Source organism: Sorex fumeus, unplaced genomic scaffold (genome assembly GCF_029834395.1).
Source record: "Sorex fumeus unplaced genomic scaffold, SorFum_2.1 ptg000045l, whole genome shotgun sequence".
Classification (NCBI taxonomy): Eukaryota; Metazoa; Chordata; class Mammalia; order Eulipotyphla; family Soricidae; genus Sorex; species Sorex fumeus.
Genome location: NW_026606102.1, coordinates 12,950,045 through 12,972,018, shown reverse-complemented (window position 1 = coordinate 12,972,018; position 21,974 = coordinate 12,950,045). Strand labels below are relative to the sequence as shown.

The 21,974-nt window shown below is 53.4% G+C and overlaps 2 protein-coding genes across 2 annotated transcripts in view; both read left to right on the top strand.

The window, feature by feature from the left end:
- The window catches only part of MROH7 (maestro heat like repeat family member 7), a 34,836-nt gene extending 34,280 nt beyond the window's left edge, over window positions 1-556 (top strand). The window contains exon 19 of the mRNA XM_056122360.1: window positions 312-556. Coding sequence (XP_055978335.1) covers window positions 312-556 — 245 coding nt within the window. The remainder of the gene's footprint in view (window positions 1-311) is intronic.
- An 8,225-nt stretch (window positions 557-8,781) lies between these two features.
- On the top strand, window positions 8,782-21,630 carry TTC4 (tetratricopeptide repeat domain 4). The gene is made up of 10 exons (XM_056122306.1): window positions 8,782-9,019; window positions 9,359-9,476; window positions 11,011-11,172; window positions 11,858-11,935; window positions 13,366-13,490; window positions 16,579-16,665; window positions 18,483-18,700; window positions 19,365-19,446; window positions 20,143-20,225; window positions 20,775-21,630. The coding sequence occupies exons 1-10, from the start codon at window positions 8,909-8,911 to the stop codon at window positions 20,875-20,877; spliced, it is 1,167 nt and encodes a 388-aa protein (XP_055978281.1). The 5' UTR covers window positions 8,782-8,908; the 3' UTR covers window positions 20,878-21,630.
- The last annotated feature ends 344 nt before the right edge of the window (window positions 21,631-21,974 follow it).

Sequence of the window (21,974 nt, the reverse complement as noted above, 5' to 3'; positions counted from 1 at the left end):
CAGGCTCAGAAAACAAGACCAAGAGCTGTTTGAGTGCTGGGCGAGTAGTTTGGACCCTTGAGGGTGTGTGTGTATGTGTGTGTGTGTGTGTGTATGTGTGTGCGCGCGCGCACATGCGCGCGTACACATGTGCTCAAGGGAACAGACTAATTTTTTGACGGGCCCCCTAAGAGAAGCTTGGAGATAGACTGGGGCAATCAACGAAGGCTGCCTGGAGGAGGCAGGCTAGGATAGTTCTGCCATGAAGTGAAAAAAGGATGCGGTGTGGGGACCCCGTCTTCACAAGCTGCTTCTCCCTCTCCCTGGCCCAGTTCTGGGCAACCTGAGACACGACCCGGAAGCGTCTGTGTGCATCTGCGCGGCCCAGGCTCAGGACCACATCCTGGCCAGCTGCTGGCATGACTCCTGGACCGTGCTGCAGGGGGGCACGTGGGTGAGCGACCCCGCCACCGCACACAGCTGGAGCTCTCTGCCCGAGGACCTGCCCACCTCCCACCAGCGGCGCTCCTGGCTCTGGCAGGTGCTGAGCTCCTGGAGGACAGCCTGGAAGCAGTGAGCGCCGGCCACGCACCTCACTATAAACGCCACGAGGCTTCCTGCTGGCCCAGGTGTCCTTGTAGGGGGGAGCAGTCCCCCTGCCCCAGGGAACCACCTAGCTGCTGAGGGGAGCACACCCTCACTGCATGCCCCGACCACATTACGTGCTCCAGTGGGGGTTGTGATCCACGTCTGGTGTCTGGGGAAGCCGGGGCTCAGAGAGGGCCCACAGTGTGCTCTGAGCCACACAGCACTATAGCACAGCTCAGCAGTCTCCACACTCGAGGAGATGCCGCGTGTGGCTGGCCTTGTGCAGACCCCAGAGCCCTGGTCTTGAGTCCCACCTGCAGGTCTCCGCCCAGAGAGATTTCCCTCCACTCAAGGGGGCAGCACCGAGGAGACTCGAGTCAGGCCTGCTCTGGACACCAGGATGAGGACGTGTTCAAGACCAGGCCTGGGAATTCACAGGCTGATGCGGAGATTCTCATGCGGGGGGAGCTTGGGGGGGGTCCTGACCCCCCAGGGGATACTTGGTAATGTCTGGGAGTGAGTTGTTTCAACGCGGGGGTGCTACTGGCTTTGGTGGAGAGAGGCCAGAGAGGCTACAAACATCTCCCAGGGCACAGGGCAGGCCCCACAGCAAAAACCCAGCCATGTTCGCTGTCGGACAGCTGCTGAGTCACCCCCAGGGACTGGGACACGGTCAGAGGGAGGGGCCCTGAGCAGCCCTGGAGCGCCCCCCCCCCCACTGCTCCAAGAGACCCCAGACCCTGACCATACACGAAAACAAAGATACCAACTGTGGGTGTGGAGATAGCTCAGGGGCTGGGGCACATGCCTGACATGAGAGGGCACCTGAGTTCGAACCCTGGCACCATATGGTCCCTTAGCACCGTCAGGTGTCACCCTGGTGCCGACGCTGCTAGGTTGAATGGGGCTGTGCTGCCAGGCACACACACTGAACTGTCTGGCCCAGAGTCTCCAGGAGAGGCCCCTGAGCACCGTTGTGGGAGCCAAATAATCAGTGAGTCAGTCAACAAACAGAGATGCCCACAGCCCCACAGAGGGGGAGTCAGGAGCTCTGAGGTCACAGCGCACATTGGTCAGCTGGAATGGGGGGTGGGGGAGGCTCCTCTGGGAGCAGTCACCTTCCAGAAAAGTCCAGAAAGAGACTCCGTGGGGGCTGTGGAGGAGAGCAGGGCACCAGGGCAGGTCTGTGGGGCCATAGAGCCAGGTGTAGGGCCCCTCACGGCCGCCCTGGAGGTCAGGTAATGGAGGGAGGCCCCTAAGGGTGTCCAGCGGGTGAGAAGTGTAAGGGGATGTCTGCTTCGAAAGCTTCTTCTCGGCCAGAAGCACGCAGAGGCCAGAGTACATCCCCTACATGCAGTTGACCCTGGTGTGGGGCCTGGCACCACTGGGAGGGCAGCGCCAGTGTATCCTGGTAATGCCTGGTGCCACAGGGGCAGGCAACACTGCATCCCCCAGCCAGGGTTGCTGCATGGGCCCCTGGGGCCTCCTGAGCCCTGCTTGGAGCCCCCCAAAAGAAAACAGAGGCCAGAGAGATAGTGCAGTGGGTAGGGTGCTTTATTTTCATGAGGCCAACCCGGCATCCCTTAGAGTTCCTTGAGCAACCCAGAAGTGATTCCTGAGAGAAGAGCCAGGGGGAATCCTTGAGCATCACCGGGTGTAGCCCAAAGCCAAAACAAAAGTTTCTTTCTAATGGGAAGTGCTGGAGGGGAGAGCTGGTGGGTGACTGCTCTGGGGGTAACGTGCCCCGCCCAGCAATTCCGCCTATGGGATTGAACACCTCTCCCTGAGGGTCTGGGTCCGCTGGTCTGGAACCAGGGGGGAGGAAGTATGGCCATAGTGTGACTTGTGCTTCCCGGGAGGGGGGTGGCCTGTGTGACCATCCTCGGGGAGCAGGCGGGCGTGTGGACATCACCCAGTACTTAGAAGCAGTGGGGGCAGGCAGCACCCTGGGCCAAAACCCAGTGATGGACTAGAGCAGCAACATTTGCACAGAAGGTTTTGTATTTGGGGCCCGGGGTGTGGCTGAGGGGGACAGCACATTGCCGTGCTTAACTCCCCTGAGCATTCCTGGACATGGGCCCCACAGCTGTCAACCAAGGACTTAAAAAAAAAAAAAGCAAACCTGAAAGCATGACTGCTTCTTCAAGCCCGTTTTCTCCCTCGAACACAGCTTCCCTTGCGTGTCCCTGTCGTTCCTGCTGGCTTACTCTCAAGTGCATGCTCTCTCCAGCACATATCCCTTCCCTTCCCTTCCCTTCCCTTCCCTTCCCTTCCCTTCCCTTCCCTTCCCTTCCCTTCCCTTCCCTTCCCTTCCCTTCCCTTCCCTTCCCTTCCTCTCCCCTCCCCTCCCTTCCCGTCTTTCTAAACCATAAAATTACCTTCCTTAAAAAAAATTAAATAAAAATAAACAAGAAACCGAAAGCACGCATTAAAGCAGAGCTGTGAGAAGGTACAGAGGACTGTGCGGCAGAGAAAGGGAGCTGAATGGTGGGTGGGGTCATGTGGGGTAGATCAGAGCTGACAGACAGGAGTCTCCCTGGCTGCAGAGGAGGATGGAGAAGGTGCTGGCAGGAGCTGACGGAGGGATTTTCAGGACAGAGTGGGGGACTGGGAGGGAGCACCACCTGTCATTGATAGTGCCTAGATTTCTGGGGGGGTTGGTGGGGGAGCCCAGATCCAGGAGCGACTATGGATGTGGTCAGCTAAGGGTCGAACCTGCTCACTGGACATGCAGCAGGTGACCAGCTGCTTGGGTGGGGCTTGTCTAGAGAGATTTTGGGTTCACCTGTCCAAGAGTGAGGTGATTCCTGGGCAGCTCCTGCTGCAGTGGACGGGGCATTGTCCACACCACCTCCCCCAGGGGCTGCAGGCCAAGCCCCAGATGCACGCTGGGTCCAGAGAGGGTAGGAAAGGGGATGCCAGCGGTGCTATTGCATAGCTGTTCCCATCACCCAAGAACGTTACAAGCATGGCTGTGGGGGGAGATGGGGAGGCAGCCTGGCTTCCCTGCCCACACAGGGGCTCAAGGGCAGGTGGGGCCTGTCCAGGTGGGCTCTGTTGAGGTCCTCCCAGAGCCCCGCTGCTCTCACAGGTAGGAACCCAACACACCTGGCCTCTCTTACCCTGGCCAAAGTTGTGGGGAGGGGGCTTAAAGCTCAGCAGAGGCCAGGGAGGGGCCAGGGGCGTCACGTGGTCCGAAGTGGGCCGGCTCAGCAAGTCTCTCCCAAGTCCCCATCAGCCTATTCTTTATTTATTTATTTTTAATTTTATTGCTCGAGTGGGCCCAGTAACGTCTCCATTGGAGACTTTGTTGTTACTGTGTCTGGCATATCGAATACTCTCGGTAGCTTGCCGGGCTCTCCGAGAGGGGTAAGGAATCGAACTCGGGTCGGCCATGTTGGCCGCTTGTAAGGCGAACGCCCTACCGCTGTGCTATTGCTCCAGCGATTTTATTGAATCATCGAAATAGTTACAAGCTTTCATGTTTGAGTTACAATCACACAATGATCAAACACTCATCCCTCCACCAGTGCACATTCCCCACCACCAATATCCCCAGTATACCCCCCTTTTCCCACCCTCCCCCTGCCTCCATGGCAGACAATACTCCCCATACACTCTCTCTACTTTTGGGCATTATGGTTTGCAATACAGATATTGAGGGGCCATCATGTTTGGTCCTTTATCTACTTTCAGCACACATCTCCCACCCCGACCGATTCCTCCAGCCATCTCTTTCTTAGTGATCCCATCTCTATTGCAGCTGCCTTCTCCCCTTTTCTCAGGAGGAGGCAGGCTTCCAGCTATGGAGCGATCTATCTGTCCCGTGTATCTACTATCCTTAGGTGTCAGCCTCATGTTATGTTGTTTTCTACTCCACAAATGAGTGCAGTCCTTCTATGTCTGTCCCCCTCTTTGTGATTCATTTCACTTAGCATGATACTTTCCATGTCTATCCATTTATAAGCAAAGTTCATGACTTCATCTTTTGTGACAGCTGCATAATATTCCATTGTGTAGATGTACCAAAGTTTCTTTAGTCAGTCATCTGTTCTAGGGCACTTGGGTTGTTTCCGGATTTTGGCTATTGTGAACAGTGCTACAATGAACACATAGGTACGGATGTCATTTCTACTGTGCTTTTTTGCATCCTCGGGATATATTCCCAGAAGTAGTATTGCGGGGTCATATGGAAGCTCAATTTCTAGTTTTTGAAGAACTGTCCATATTGTTTTCCAGAAAGGCTGGACAAGTGGGCATTACCACCAACAGTGAAAGATTGTCCCTTTTCCCCCACATCCACGCCAGCACTGGTTGCTTTTGTTCCTTTGAATGTGTGCCAGTCTCTGTGGTGTGAGATGATATCTCATCGTTGTTTTGATTTGCATCTCCCTGATGGTTAGTGATGTGGAGCATTTTTTCATGTGCCGTTTGGCCATTTGTATTTCTTTTTTGAGGAAACTTCTGTTCATTTCTTCTCCCCAGGACACCCATAATATTTTTCTAAGAAATAGACAAAACACTCCTGAAATTCATATGGAACAATAAACCCCCACGAATAGCTAAAACAATCCTTGGGAAAAAGAAGATGGGTGGCATCAACCTCCCCAACTTCCAACTGTACTACGAAGCAGTAATTAAGACAGCATGATACTGGGCTAGAAAAAGATCTGCAGACCAGTGGAACAGAGTTGAATATTCTATCACAGACCTCCAAATATATAACCACTTAATCTTTGACAAAGGAGCAAGAAATGTGAAGTGAAACACAGAAAGCCTCTTCAACAAGTGGTGCTGGGAAAACTGGATAGCTACCTGCAAAAAAGATGAACTCTGATCTCTGTTTAATGCCAGGCACAAAAATCAGATCAAAGTGGATTAAAGACCTCAATATCAGACATGAATCCATAAGGTACATGGAAGAGAATGTAGGCAGAACTCTCCACGACATGGAAGCTAAAAACATCTCTAAGGATGAAACAGCACTGACCATGCAAGTGGAAGCAAACAAAAACCAATGGGACTACATCAAACTAAGAAGCCTCTGCACTTCAAAAGAAACAGTGACCAAAATACAGGAAGAGCCCACAGAATGGGAAAGAATATTTACCCAATACCCATCTGATAAGGGATTAATATCCAGGATATACAAGACACTAGTAGAATTGTACAAGAAAAAAAACCATCAGCCTATTCTTGTCTGACCGAGAGTGTCGCATCCTGGAAGGCGTAGCAGAGTGGTGGGAGCTGGGACACTCGGTGGGTGTTGAACAGAAGGGACCGACAAGGTGGAGAGTAAGGAACTCTGGTTAGGGAGCTGACTGTGGGTGAGTGCGGGGCTGCACGGACCAAGTTCTGCCAAGGCTGGGCCAGGGGGAAGGTGGAAACCCTGTCCTGGCCCTGGAGGCGACGGTGCATCTTGGGAATCAGCCAGCCAGCTCCGCTCTGCTCCTTACGAGGAGCACCCCGTCCTGCCCCCAGCAGCATCCTGCGCAATCTCTTCACGCATTCCCGCCCCTGGCTTCCACCCTTCAGCAGGCCTCCCCTAAGATGAATCCGCCCGTAGCTACTTGACTGAGGTTGCTACCCTCTGCAGGTGAAAGCCCAACGGAGCAGTCACACCCTCGGTGCCCATCTCACTGGAACTCCAGGGGAGACAGCGTGGTCACCTCTGGGATGTTTCCCTGAATTCTCTGGGAAACGCCCATGACCCTGCACTCCCCCTGCACAGGTGACTCTCCAGCTTAGGCTGGCTCTTCCTTCTAGCCAGACAGCGGACACCCCAAGGCTGCTGGATATCCCCAGGGCCATGGAAGACACCCCTGGGCTGGGGGTGGTTCTCTCACACTTACAGTGGGTGGAGGCGGTTAACCTCAGAACTAAACAGACCTTGGGCTGGAGCTTGCCTTGCACACAGCCAACCCCGGGTCTGTCCCCAGCATTCTATATGATCCCCGAAGCACTGCCAGGAGTGTCCCTGAGCACAGAGCCAGGAGAAATTTCTGAATACCGCTGGATGTGACCCAACCCCCTCCCCAAATAAACAGACCGTAAGTTCTCTTCAAACTGCAGAAGTTTCCTGCCCTAAGGAGAAGCCGCGTCCTCAAGATCACTGCTCACAGGTTTCCCTCCTCTAATGTTCTTCCCTTCTCTTTCTGCCCCAGCCCACCTTCCCCCCCCCGCCCCCCTTGTCCCTAGGTGCACTTTGTGCCAACACCCTGCAGTGCCCGTCCATCCTGTTATACTGGCAGGATTCATGGACCATATGGGATGCCAGGGATTGAGCTGGGTCAACCCCATGCAAGGCAAGCACTTTACCCTCTGCACTGTCTCTCCAGCCCCTCAGTCAGATAAAACTTTTCTCCTCCACAAATTCTCACATTAGGGCATTTGCCTTGCACGCGGCCGACCTAGGTTTGATTCCTCTGTCCCTCTCGGAGAGCCCAGCAAGCTACCGAGAGTATCCCACCCGCACGACAGAGCCTGGCAAGCTCCTCGTGGCATATTCAATATGCCAAAACCAGTAACAAACAAGTCTCACAATGGAGACGTTACTGGTGCCCACTCGAGCAAATTGATGAGCAACGGGAGGATAGTGTTATAGTGCTATTATTTTTTCATATTGCTCTTTTTGGCTCTCATGCCCTGTTCAGATGGTCTGTGACCTCTCAGTGGGTTCAGGCCCACGTATTTTGGAGGACTGAACTAACCCACTCTCTCTCCCAGGTACCTCCTACTAGGGGCAAGACTTCTACCTGCTCTCTGCCCATCACTGTAGACCCACCGATTAGAACAAGAGTTTAGGAATCACATGCTGGCGAATTAGTCCAAAAATTGAGTCAAAGAAGGGTTGCATGGTCCTGGGACTTACAGAGCCCAGCAAACTCATACCTGACACACCACCCATACTCCAAGAGTATCGCACCACATTTGATGGAGTTTAAAGTAGAAGGCAATCAATATTAGTGGAAAATACTTTTTTTACAGATATATAATACATATATATAAGCACACAAGTCTCAACCTTTAACAACATCTAAGTGAGCTCTTATATAGAAATGCTTAATGCCCCCCGCCCCCTTAGCATTGAAGAAATAGCTAAGAGGACAAAGAACCTCCGGATCCGGGCACATCTCTTTGATTCCACTCTTCTTCCTGCATTAACATACGCCTCAGAGACCTGGGCCCTATGCAAACAGGATGAGAACGCTATTCGCGTCTCCCAAAGAGGAATTGAAAGAGCTATGCTTGGAGTATCATGCTTCACTCAAATGAGAGAAAGAATCTGGAGTTCCGACCTCTGATGAAGAATCAAGGATGCTGTTTTGTTTGCCAAGGCGTCAAAAATCAGATGGGCTGGACACGTAATGAGATTTAGAGATGGCTGCTGGACTGGAGCCATTTCTGACTGGATTCCACGGGATGTCAAAAGACCACGTGGCCGCCCACCTACCAGATGGTCAGACTTCTTCATCAAGATCATGAACGATCGGTTTGAGGCTCTTCATGTCCTTAGAAAGAACAGACGCCATTGGGCTACACTAGCATGCGACAGGGACAAACAGAGACGTTACTGGCACCCGCTTGAGCAAATCCACAATTAACAGGAAGTCAAGTGATCTAGTGATGGCCCCTGGGTGAAATGCAACGATCTTCACACTCCTTCCTCTAAGGAAACTTTTTTGGAACATTTTCAGCAGTTTTTCATAACAATACGAAATAAATGATTTCAAGGTTCTGCTTTGGGGCAGGGAGGGGTTGGGGTTCAGGATGGAAACATCCGAACTATGGTGGTGGGAAGGTGTAATGGTGGTGCGATTGATGTGCAAATATTAAATGTAACCAAATATTACGAACTACTTTATAAAATTAAAAAATTTTAAAAAAATAGCCTGGGTTGGGAGAGTGACATCCCTTAGAAGGTGTGTTGCAGAGTCTACACCGGAGGGGCGTGGCTGTGCTGAAAGGAGGTGGGCGGAGCCTACACTGAAGGGGCGTGGTTTTCCATCCCCGAAAGGGTGTGGGGCGGGGCCTACAGTGTAGGCGTGGCCTTACCGTTTTCGGAAAGGAGGTGGGCGGACCCTACACTGGAGGGGCGTAGCCGCACCCCCAAGACGCGGGCGGAACCTGTTGGGGGCGTGGCCTAAACGTTCCCGGAAAGGCGGAGGGCGGTGCCTGCGCCGGAGGGGCGGGGCGGGGCGGCAGGCGGGCCACGCCCCCAGGCCGGCGGAACCCGAGGTGCGCGGGCCGCTCGCCGCCCGGAGCGTGGAGGGGAGCGCGCCGCCCCGCCGGAAGTGACCGCCCGGTCCCGGGGAGCGTGGCGGGAGCCCCCGGAGCGGTCATGGAGCAGACTCAGCCGGACGCCGAGTCCGACGACGCCATGGACGCGTTCCTGGAAAAGTTCCAGAGCCAGCCCTACCGCGGCGGCTTCCGCGAGGACCGGTGGGAGGAGGTGGGCCCTGCGCGGCCAGGGGTCCAGCTGCCGGTGGGCGGCCGCGGGCACGCGGTGCCCTGGGCGCAGCCTCGCCGCCCGCGTGGGGTCCGAGCCCCGAGAGACCCCGGAAGTCAGCGCCCGCGCCCGACCCAGGGGGAGCCCTGCCCGTGCCAGGCACCCCCGCGACCCCCGACCCCCGGCCCCCGCCGTGTCGGGGAGCCAGTCGCCCCTTAGGGCCGGGAGACTGACCGGGACGGGCGAGGGGGGCGGGGGCACGCGAGTCCGCCGCGGAGCAAGTCCCCGGGCAGTAGGTGGGTGTCGGGAGAAGCCTCACGTGGCGTCTTCGCTGCCTCCCAGGAGTTCGACAAGATCCCGCTCTTTATGAAGGAGGCGCCGTCGGAAATCGATCCCCAGCAGAACCCGGACCTGGCTTGCCTGCAGTCCCTCATTTTCGACGAGGAGAGGTCCCCGGAAGGTATCTCCCGCCGCTGACGCCTCTTTTGCGCCTTAGGAGAGAGCCGCCCCGGGCTGGCGCCATAGCGCAGCGGGGAGGGCGTTTGCCTTGCACGCGGCTCGACCCGGGTTCGATTCCCAGCGTCCCATATGGTCCCCCTGCACCGCCAGGAGTGATTCCTGAGTGCATGAGCCAGGAGTAACCCCTGAGCATCGCCGGGTGTGACCCCAAAAAGAAAAAAAAAAAGAGAGAGAGAGCCACCGGTTCTGATGACCGGGCCACAGAGAGAGAGAGAGTGAGTACAGCGGGTCCGGTGCTAGCCTCGCTCAGTGCCGAACTGGGTCCCTGGTTCTGCCACGAATCATCCCAGTGTTCAGAGCCAGGAGTCGGTTCTGAGCACCCACCCAGAGTGTAGCCACGTTGTCCTAAAGAATCAGGACAAAGGTGTATGTGTGATAAGTGACACTGAAAGTCGGGGGTAGGAGTGGACATTTCCACTGAATCTTTACTATTTTGTAGGCTCCTGGCTAACGATGAGACTCTGTACTGCAAGGACTAAACCGACATAAGTCAAAGCAAAAGAATAATGCCATCCCATCTCTTTGCTAATCTTTCAAAAAGATTTTCAAATCTTTCAAAAATCTTTCAGAAAATAATTTGGGGGGGGCGTGCGTGCTATGCTCAGGGTTATTCCTGACACACCACTCAGGAATTATTCCTGGTGATGCTTTGGGGACAGTATGGGATGCCGGAGATGGAACTCGGGTTGGCCGCATGCAAGGCAACCACCCTACTTGCTGTACTGTTGCTCTGGCCCCTAAAACATCATTTCTTAAAAGTACTACAATAACTATACTTTGCCTCTTTGCCAGGGGTGGGGGGGCACACCCAGCAGTGCTCAGGGGTTACTCCTGGCTCTGTGCTCAGGGATCACTCCTGGTGGGGCTCGGGAGACCATATAGGGTGATGGGGATTGAACCTGGGTTGGCCACATGCAAGGCAAGCACCATACCCACTGTATTGTCACTTAGGCCCTATGTACCTTTTTTTTTTCTTTCTTTCTTTTTTTTTTTATAAGCGATTAAGGAACAAAGGGCTGGAGCGATAGCACAGCGGTAGGGCGTTTGCCTTGCACACAGCCAGCATGGCCGACCCAAGTTCGATTCCTCCGCCCCTCTCGGAGAGCCCGGCAAGCTACCGAGAGTATCTCGCCCGCATGGCAGAGCCTGACAAGCTACCCGTGACGTATTCGATATGCCAAACACAATAACAACAAAGTCTCCAATGGAGATGTTACTGGGCCCGCTCGAGAAAATCGATGAACAACGGGAGGACAGTGATGATGACAGTGATAAGCATTTAAAATCTGTATTGTATTTGTGCGACTTGGTTTCTCCATGTTGTTAGCCAGTTTTGTAGCAGTCATTTTTCTGTGTTTTTTTTTTAACCCAATTGATGTCTTCTATTTAATTTATCATATATTAAGTTGTAGGATTTAGACTAAACAAGCCTTTTTCAAAAAAATTGGAAAGAGTGATTATTCCTGTTTTTGCAGAACAGGCCAAGACCTATAAAGATGAGGGCAATGATTATTTTAAAGAAAAGGACTATAAAAAGGCGGTGGTTTCCTACACTGAAGGACTGAAGAAGAAGTGTACAGACCCGGATCTGAACGCTGTCCTTTATACCAACCGGGCCGCAGCCCACTTCTACCTTGGTAAGCCCACCCTTTACTTAATGCTTCCTAGGGACCGCAGCTACGGGGGCCAGGGGAGATAGTTCAAAGGGCTGGCGCACCCACAAAGCCCTGAGTTTGACCCCCCACCACCTCATGCCTCCCAAGCACGGCCCTGTTGGTCGCTGCAGTATTGGGACCAACTACACTGCATGACTGGGTCTGAGCTTCTTATCACCAGGCCAGTACTGCCAGACTGGCATCACTGGAGTGGTCCCCAAGCCCCACTGGGAAGCGCCCCCATGAAGAAGGAAGGATAAAGTTAGGACAGAAGCCATGATCAAGACAGTTAGTGGAGGGTTTGAGGGCATTACAGAGGTATGACTCTTAAATTGACTAAGTCTTCTTCCGTTCAATGAAATAATTTTTAATATTCTTAAACAGGATCTTTAGCTTAGCTTGCTAGTTAACATAACTAGTGTATCAAGGGTGCAATACCTTTTCTTAATTGCACTTACAGTTATGTACATGATGTGTGTGGACATGTACATTTATATTGTTTGTATACATGTATCTAGATTTTAAAAGATAAACATTTAAAAGTTGCTCAAATTTTCATTTCTCTCAGATTGTACAAGAGTGTTTGTCTCTATGCATAAAATTTTGGAAATATTCTGATCTCAACACTTGGTTTTTTTTTTTTTCCACTAACTGGCTTTTGATACAGGCAACTTTCGTTCTGCTCTCAATGATGTGGCGGCTGCGAGGAAGCTGAAACCGAACCACCTCAAGGCCGTAATCAGAGGTAAGTCGTGTAGAATTGCAGTGTGATTGTTGTTCTCGAAAGGTTGCAGTGAAAATCGAGGCAGGTTAAACTTTAATGTTAAGCTGCTAAGATACTAATGAAGTCAACTTCTGCAGTTCCTGTTCCTTATCAACACCAACATGCCATTTGTAAAGAATTCCTCAGAGACAGAGCGAACCCTTTTTATCTTTTCAGAATTTGTAGAGAAATTGAAACTCCTCATTTTAAATTAATAAAGAATAAAATTAATTAGAATGAAGCAGTTCCAAAGCCACATTCTAATTTTTCCCCAAATTAGCTGATTGTAAGGAAAGATGTTTAAATGCCACGTTAATGTTAATTAAAAGATAAGTCCTGGGACCTTTGCAGATCACTCTAAAGCTAAGATGTTCCCAGATTATTTCTTCTCTTGTAGTTTGACCTTTCTGTGTAATAATAGTGCTTTTATTACTTTGATACGTCACTTTTTTTTTTAATGTAAGCTCAAAGGTGCGCTTTGCAAACTTTAATTTATTCATCGTATATTAATCTTCCTTGTATCCCTATGGATCAACTCCATTTTTTATTTTCATTTTTTGCAGTGCTGGAATCAAACCCAGGCCTCATAAGTGCAATGCATGCACTTTGCCACTGAGCCATATCCCCAGCCCAACTTAAAACTTTTATCAGATATATGCCTCTTACTCCTCTTAGAGATTTGTGGTAGGGAAGAGTGCTGACCCCGACCCCACCTTTAAGGAGAGAGGGCGCTGACCGAGCAGACGGGAGTGTTAAGCAAGTCTGTGTTGTGGAGTGCACCTCGGGTTGGAAATCTCTGATTCTTGATTGAGTTGCAGTTTCTGCTCTCAGGAGACGGTGACAAGAACCACTCTGAGCTTCAGTGAACCCATTTCTGAAAGGTGGATTCTGCTGACATCCACGCCCTCACAGTTCCAATAGTTCAAAATTCTGTGGGAAGCCTAAAGAGGCTAGTTGGAGAGAAACTAGCAGAGGGACGTGCTCAGGCTTCTTTGGGTGAACTGGCGAGGAAAACTGTGCTTTCTGTGTCTGAAAATCATCTCAGATGAGTTTTATTCTTTATTGAGAAATGCGACTCTTTCGTCTGATGTCAGACTGGTAAATGGCAGGTCAGGTTTCCAGACCAGATTTGCATTCAGAGCCCAGGCTCTCTGCTACTTAGCCATATTCCCTCAGTAAGAGGCTTGCCAGAGCCTTGGGTTGAGTGGACATTAGCTGTCCTCCTGGTCTGAGAAAGAATAGATCTGCTCTTGTCTGGGGAATGCAGAGAGCGCAAGGACTTCACAGTCTCTGCCCTTCAGTGTAGCAGGTTGGTAACTGGGGATGGGGGGGGGGGGGGTTGGGGGTCCTGCCCAGGGAATGCTCTTGCCCTGCAGGTTGTCTGCGGGACCTAAGACTTCTGCACTTTGCAGGTGCCTTATGCCATCTGGAACTAAAGAACTTTGCTGAGGCTGTGAGCTGGTGTGATGAGGGGCTACAGATAGATCCTAAGGAGAAGAAGCTTCTAGAAATGAGAGTTAAAGCCGACAAGCTGAAGGTGGGTCAGAAAACCAGCAGATAATTGGCCTTTAAAGTTTGCATTAATTAATTTCGCATTCCCTAGATTGTATCTTGTGGATCAGTGTATATGTATTCTTTCAAAAAAAAAAAAGTAAAACCAAGACCAGTTCCTACCTTAGAACTCTGGAGAACAGACTAATAAATTAATTATACTTTGTGAGGAGCAAGCAAAACTCTAGAGAGTATATGCAGTGACATTATATAGCGTTGTTGGCTAACTTTGCTCTGGCTAAAGGCAGGGTGGAAATAGGGTAGCAGAGAAAGTTTGCTGGAAGAGGTGACCTCCAGCTTCATCTCTTGGAAACCGAGCAAGAGTGTACTAACTTGAGCAAGGTGGGGGGATGTGGGGGAATATACCCCAGACACAAGAAATCAAAACTGCAACCTGGGCCTTTTTTTTTTTTTAATAGTGAAGCAAGAAAGTTTTCATTGAAGCTCACTTGGAAAGATGTGAGCAGAGAGAAAGAGGGGAAATGTGTTCAGAGAACACGGGCAGCAGAGAAAGAGAAGCAAGATACATGTGCAGGGAAGAGCGCTGGCTTGAGCGAGCTAGCTGGGGCCTTCCTCCATGTTTCCACACCCGGTCTCCTCTGACAAGATTGGCCATAATGTCTGCCTCAAAGGTTATGTCGGTGTGTTTATATTTCTTCGCACATCTCTTATTTTGCTTGTTTTTGTGTTGAGGCCACACTCAGCAGTGCTCCGGGCTTACTCCTGAGATCAGGGATCACTTCTGGAGGGCTCGTGGCCATCTGGGGTGCCAGGGATAGAACCTGAGGTAAGCTGTGTACAGGCTAGTGCCCTACCTACTGTACTATTGCTCTGGCCCTCTTAGCACACATCTTGACCTCTAATGAGGACCAGCTTACAACTACGGTAGTGCAGCCTGTGCATTACACATGGGTCTTGCAAGAGAGGAGAGGGAAAAACAGTACAAAAATAAATAATGATCTTTTTCAACACTGCTAGGTTTAAAGACACCTATAACTTGCTAGTGGTGTGATTCATTTCTGGCATGTAAGCAACAACTGTGCTGGCAAAAACAATAAATACAGTACCATTACTATCAAAAATAATACCCGGCAGTTAGATGGACACTGTCATCACAAGCACAGGATTGCCCCAGGGTGGGTCCTTGAGTGATGCATGGAAGGTCGGCATACAAAATTCCAGGTATTAGGAAGCCGTAGTCATTAACTGCTCAGGGAAGTGGCTTTGGGTCCCCCAGAGTTCTGTGTCCCGGCCTCACGCTGGTTCCTGTATATGCCATCCCTCGAAGTTCATGCTGGTTTCTTCTGTCTACTGATGTCCACCACCATTCTCCCGTGGCCCTCCTAGTCTGTCATGGGAGCTCCAAGGCTGCCTCTCCCCAGGTACAGGTGTGACTCTCGGGACCTGGAGCCCAGCAGCTCTTTCACCCTTTGCATTCCTGGTCATGTGCATGTTGGAGAGATCCACTGCTTTCCTGAGACTGCCCGCCTGAACACCGGAGGGGTCACGGAGGGAGCTGGCTGACCAGGGCTCCCCTTTGACCTCTACTGTTTCACTCTGCTTTGGGGCAGGCACGATTTAAATGGACCAGTTAACTGAATTTCTTGGATCCCTTCCTTCGTCTCTGCATCACTGTAACTTGCTGAGTGTATGTTTCAGGCACTATCTTTTACAAATGTACGTGAATCCATCAAACCCATAAAATAACTCTGAGGAGGGTTTATTCTAGGGGCTGGAGAGACAGGACAGCAGGTAGGCGCTTGACTTGCATGTGGTCGACAGATTTGATATGTGGCTCCCAGTGTCATTCCCTGAGTCTGCCAGGAGTGATCTGAGTGCGGAGCCAGGAATAAGCCCTGAGCACCACTGGTGTGGCCCCAAAACAAAACAAAGACCAAGAAAGAAAAAGCAATCTGTGATATGGGAGAAAAAATTGACTATGTATGTCTAACCAAGGCTATATAAACTATTCCCTGTGAAAATTTTTGAGTGTGACAAAAGAAGCTAGCGATGAGGGCTGATGGGTGCTTTGTTTTAGAGAAGCAACCGCCTACACCCAGAGATCGCCTGTGGCCTTTGTGGGTACGTTCTGTGAACTAAGAATGTTTTTCACATGTATTCCCATTTGGGGGCCAGGATCTGGGCCTTCCCCAGGGTGCTACTCCCAGCTCTATATTCAGGGTTCATTCCTGCCGGTGCTTGAGGGACCTTGTGGTGCTGGGGCTTGAACCTGGGCCTCTCACATGCAAAGCAACACTCAGTCCTTTTAGCTATTTCTCCAGCCTCTGTTTTTCACATTTTCAAACAACAGACAAAACCAGATATTATGTTATGGATAACATTTACTCTTTGGCTTATTACAGGAAAGTTTTTGCCGACCTCTTATCAATCCAGAGCCCTAAGGATAAGAGAGGACCCACTGCTTTGGGTAGAGAAAAAGCAGGGAAATCTAAATTATATTTCTGCCAGATTGAGTCGACTTAGGTACTCCCTCTCCTAAGTTGTGCAGAAAGAAGGTCCCCAGAGTGCTCACCGGTGTTTCAGCCACAGCAGAGGCTGCCATGGCCTTCGGTGCCTGCATCTGTCCCAGCACCAAGAATCCCTCTGCCCTCCACCTGCTGAGATTTTCCCATGTGGGGCTGCCTCTGCAGCGGGCAGAGCCTCACCCGGCAGTGCTCAGGGGTTACTCCTGACTCTGAGCTCAGGGATCACTCCAGGCTGGACTTGGGGGTCCACATGGGATGCCAGAGATTAAACCCAGGTCGGCCAGTGCAAGGCAGTGCCCTACCGCTGTACTGTCTCATCAGGCCTCCTTTCCGTTGTTTAGCTCATGCCTCACACCACCCCGAAGGTGACACCTAACAGTCCTCCTCGTAGACCGAGCTCCAGAGCACTGTCAATGTTTTTGTTTTTGCTCTCATGGTCGTGGCACCTGATGTGAGCGTTTCAGACGCTCACTGAGCTGCACCTGCCCCTGGTAGATCTTCCTAGAGGTAGGAGCCCAGGCTAGCTGGGCAGGTTTACAAAGAGGACGCTGATCTCCTGGAGCTAATGTGTCTCACTCTGACTTGCAGCGAACCCAGCAGAGGGATATGCGGAAAGCGAAGGTGACCGAGAAGAAGGAGCAGAGTAAGAACGAGGCTTTACTCCAGGCCGTCAAGGTGAGTTCTCACACCGAGGCCCTCCCGGCCTTGCTCTCTTCCAGAGCTGAGGGAGCCTGTCAGGATGCTCTGCCGGAAGGAAGTGTTGTTCATTTTCTTTTGGCTTTCCAGGGGACGAGTGAGAGAAGGCAGCGGTGGCAGGATGCTGCACATTCTCAAACTGTCTGTGCGTCTGGGGGAGAGTGAGCCTTTTTGAAACAGCCACTTGGGGGGGTGATGCTGATCTTCTCGGTGGCCTTCCGAAGCAGTCCTTGCTCCTCATATGCTGGATGCTGGCATGGTCGCCGAGAAGAGACCCAGCCTCATGCCGCTGATCTGTGTCAGAGCAGGCCCTGCTCTCAGCCACACTCTCTGCTACACCCCGAGAGAGCCTGAGGTTCTCGGGTTGCCCTGACTCTGCCTCTGTGCTCCTCAGTCCTGCACTGTGAATGCTCGTTTGTTGTTGACCACGTGGCATTTCCCTCCTTGCCTAGCACGTGGCCTGCTCAAGCCTGCTTTCTGGCCTCCAGAAAGCTAGCACCTTCCGTGTGGAGGTAGTGGAGGTGGGGTTCTAGGTAATTCATTGTGAAGGTGGATCAGCCCCACTCAGGTCCCTTGTTGATCCTGAGAACTGATTCCACTGACCTGCCCCGTGGGCACTCTGTTAGCACGGGGGAACAGATTCCGTGGACCCTGGACTGCGTTCAGCACATCGGCCTCCTGCTTCTCAGTCAGTCAGGGAGTCGGGCCCTGTGTGGAGTGTGCAGCACTGGAATGCCTGGGCGACAGTGCACAGTGGGCCTTCTCAGTCTGACTCTGCATCGCAGACGTCAGTGCCCGTGTAGTCTGTGCTCTGCTACGGAGGTGCGTCCTTGGCCCCCTGCATTTGCTTTCTGCGGTCGTGTACACAAAGCTGTACATTCCATAGACAACCCGGGTTTGAGTTGTGACTGATGATCCTGCAAGGCTGCATGTGTGTGACCGGCGACCTGCACACACCAGACCGTGTTGAGTAGTTCATTTTATTGAGGCTTCAAAGCTTTTGTTTTTGGGGCCACATCTTTTGTTTTTGGTGATGCTCAGGGGTTACTCCTGGTTCTGCAATCAAGAATCATTGGTGGTGGTGCTTGGGGGGCCATATGGGTTGCTGGGGATCAAACCCAAGTCAGCCACGTACAAGGCAAATGCCCTCACCATTGTAGTATTGCTCTGGCTCCTCAAAGCTTAAAGTAACTTGTTATCTGACCCTTGATTGAGGATGTCATCAAGGTCACTTTGGTAGCCTGTGGCCTCCCCTTCTGTGCCACCACCCTGGGCCGAGGCTGGCACGGGGACCTTCCATGTCCTCAGCCTCGAGTCAGGCAGCACTGTCTGTCTCCAGTATCCAGAATATGCCCCATCGTTGTACATACCAGACTCTTGGTTTTTTTTTTGTGCTTTGCGATGCTTTTTAGGGAGTGGGCAGGGAGGAGGGGGAGGTTACCTTCACCCCAACTTCTTTGCGTTTCACTGGCCTTATTTAAGTAAGGCCCAGTATTCAGCTATCAGCCAGCCCCTGGGTAGATCTCCTCATTCTTGGCCAGTGGCTCTTGCCTGCTTCTGATCTTCCTCCGCACTCATTTCCATGCTTTTCCCTGGGATCATGTGGCATCTTGGGGGTTGGAGCCCTGCTTGTCTTCTCTCAGTCCCACGAGTCCAGCACCCATGCCTGGTTAAGGACATTTGAGCAAATGACCCTGCCGTGGGGTATCCTGGCCACAGTGTTGCCACTGCGTTAGGGCCTCCACTGGCTCTGCTAACCTCACACATTCAGGCTGGCATGTCTCTGTTCAACCCAGGTGAGAGGCATCAGGCTCGCCGCTGAGGCTGCTGGCGAGGAGGAAGACTCGGACTCAGAAAGCCTCGGCGAGCTCTGCCTGGACGGGCTTGGCTCGGAGAACCCCTGCGGAGCCAGGCTGAGCATGGATGAGCAGGGCAGGCTGAGCTGGCCTGTGCTCTTCCTGTACCCAGAATATGGCCAGTCAGACTTCATCTCTGCTTTTCACGAGGACTCCAGGTACCTTCTCGCACTAAGCCTTCTGCCCTGGCTCAAATGATCCCTGTCTCTGCAGGTAGGCCAGGACTTTGCAGTGGGGGGACAGAATAGTCGCACCTGGGGATGGTGGCATGACGTCTCTTTCCTGGAGTGGGGTTCTCCCTTTGCCAGCTCGCTTCAGGGAAGGACACAGCCTTAGTGTCCTGGCTAGTGGACTCATCTGCCACGTCTGGCCTCTGCAGTGGGACGCAGCATCGCCACAGGCCTGTGCGCTGTCGGGAAGCGATAGCCCATTAGAAAGTACAGCTTGCACGTGACAGGTGGCATTTGGAGACTGACGCTCCAGGCAGGGCCCGGCAATGCCAGCCCAGGTGATCACGCCTGAGCCGGGCTCCAGGCTGCCTTCCCAGGACATGCCCTGCGCTTGCGCCTTGGGCACTGATGGATCCCGAGGTCTTGAGGGCCATAAAGGACCTTTTTTTTTTTTTTTTTTTTTTTTGCCTTTTGGGTCACACCCAGCGATGCACGGGGGTTAATCCTGGCTCTGCACTTTGGAATTACCCCTGGCGGTGCTCAGGAGACCATATGGGACGCTGGGAATCGAATCCGTGTCAGCCGTGTGCAAGGCAAACGCCCTACCCGCTGTGCTATCACTCCGGCCCCCAAGGACCTGTTTTTTTCTTAGGTTTATTGATCATCTAATGGTGATGTTTGGTGAATTGCCGTCTTGGGACTTGGAGCAAAAATACCGTCCTGAGAAGTTAGAGGTAAGACACATCTCATCTTGCTCCTCTGTGGGATTTGGTGTTTTTTGGCGGGAGGCATGTTGGCTGTGCAGCCCAGGGCATGGGACAATGCCCACACCCCACCAGCTTGTCATCACTGTGACTTGACACTGACCAGGGTCACCAGTGACCAGCCACCACATTCCGCTTTGTCTTTGTATGAATTTGTACTTTAGGGACACGTATGAGCATCCTCATGGCTGTTTCCAGTTCCCTCCCTGTATCCTTCTGCCATGGGCCTTTCCTCATCCTGCACTCGGACCCCTGCAAAAACCCCTTTTGGCCTCTCTCCCCACAGCAGCTTCCTGCTGCCCTCCTCTGGGTTGGGCCCTGACACCCCATATTGGATGTCTTCTGACCCTGGCAGCTGTGTCACAGGAAGTGCTTCTCCTGGACTTAGGCTGGCAGCCCAGTGAGGGGGCCTGTGCGCTGACAGTCTGGGTGACACCCCCCCCCACACACACACACACACATGGGCGTCGTCTTCCGGCTCTGCCTAGCCTTGCTCAGGGCTCTAGGACAGAGTCTGGGTTGGGGTCTGTGAGTGAATGTCTCTGGGCGCAGGTCCTTGGATGACATTGCGGGTGGCACCGGGCTGCCTCTGTGCACCTGGCCTCCCCATCTGTGCTGCGGGTGCCCCAGGCTCCCAGGTGCTCACCCCTGCGCTCCATCCCGCAGGTCTACTTTGAGGCTGCAGACGGGGCGGAGCTGTACCGGGTGCCCCTGCAGAGCACCCTGCTGCCCGTGCTGCAGCACCCCAGGTAAGCCTCCCTCGGGCCTGTCCCACGGCACCACCCGGCTCACTCCCCTCCGCCCCGCACACCCCCAGTGTGTGCTGGGTGAGGGCCGCAGCAGTGCACCTGTGCCCAGAGAAGTTGCTGAGAGCGGCCTGAGGAGGGAAGGCCCTGGGCATCGGAGCTCAGTAATGGGTAACCCACGTCAGCTGTGCACTGAGGCCGGGGTTGTTCAGGCTGTGGCCTGGCTCCTGCTGTCCACAGGACATCTCTCCCAGGGGCAACAGGAGGACTGGTGGTTGCTGAGTTACCCAGTGTTTGGGTGTCCCTCCGGGTCTGCTCCCCCATCCCAGCCTCAGCCTGCGCTGTGGAGGAGCCGAAGTGTGTCCTTGTTTTGGCTCGTGTCTGGCCTCCAGCTGCCTGGTGCAGAGGGTGTGAGGGGTGCAGGCCCGCGTCTTTGCTGGGTGTCTTGGCAGCTGTCCAAGTGAGCGTGCGGAGCTGGATGCTGCCGTGCCTCTGAGGCTCAAGGTGGCTGCGCGGATGACGAAGGCCTCCTTTCTCTTGTGCCCTCTGCAGGTATCACGTCAGAGCGCTCACGCCCACCTTCCTGGTCTGCGTGGGCACCTCGCCTTTCTGCAGGAGTTACCTCGAGGGCAGAAAGGTGCGCCAGGTGAAGTGACTGCACGGGGCTGTGGGTTGGTGTCCCCAAGCCCGCCCTCAGCACCCTGGCAGCTGCTGGCAGTGCTTCTGGGACCCTCCTTCCTGCCATGGGGACAGTCCCCCTGCGCCGTCTCGTGCTGTCTGTTTTGAGTGCCACCTCGGACTCACTGCCAGCTGTGTGCCGCCTCTGAAGGGACCATGGGCGGCAGTCAGCACAGCAGCTGGCTTGACGGACTCAGGACCCAGTACCAGGACTGAGCCTTGGTCCAGACACACACACGGCCTTGCGCAAATCGGGGCATTCATGGCGAGGCTCCCACCTGCGTCCCGAGCACGGAGGACTGCCCTCTGCCCTCGGGAGCTGTTGGTGCCCAGGCGGGCTGACTCCGGCCTCTGCAGTTACACATCTCCAGGGCTCCCAGGCCTCCAGTGATGCCTGGAGGGTGGCCAAGAGCCCTTTGCTGCCCCGCGTTTCCAGGACTCATGCCTCCTGCTGAGGAAAGCCTGATACACGGCGGAGCACGGGCCAAGGTGGGGCTGTGGCCACTCCCTTTCCCACAGAACCATGTGTCCTGGGCCGTGGCCAGTGGCCGGCCCTGAGGCGAGGAGGGCACTTCCTGCCCGACGCTGAGGGTGCAGACATGCCCTGGGGCCGCCAGCCTCTGCCTGGACTTGCTCCAGCTGGGGTTTGGTTCTGCACGGGCTCCCCTCCTCTGCTGTGAGCACTGTTTCAGAGGCTGTGCCTCAGGTGCGTGAGTGACCACGTGAGTGCTGTGTCGAGAAATAAATGTCTGTGCTAACAGCACCGAAATGGAGGGTTTCTGTTCCTCATGCCCGGCCAGCATACCTGAACTGACCGCAGCGGCTCTCCTCAGAGGGCGCGTGTGGTGGGCTCTGTGGGCTTCTTAGACCTCCCAGGCAACTCCTCTGGATCTGGAAGGATCCAGGCCCATTGCCATGTGGGGCCAGGAAACTGGAGGCCAGTTTGCCCATAAGAACTCGGCATTCCACAGGCCGGGTGATGTGCTTTGGCTGTTACTCCAGCAGACACACTGTCCCTGCAGCTTCCCCCTGAGGCCCCCTCCTCTCACCAGGCAGAGTGGATGCCAGTGCACC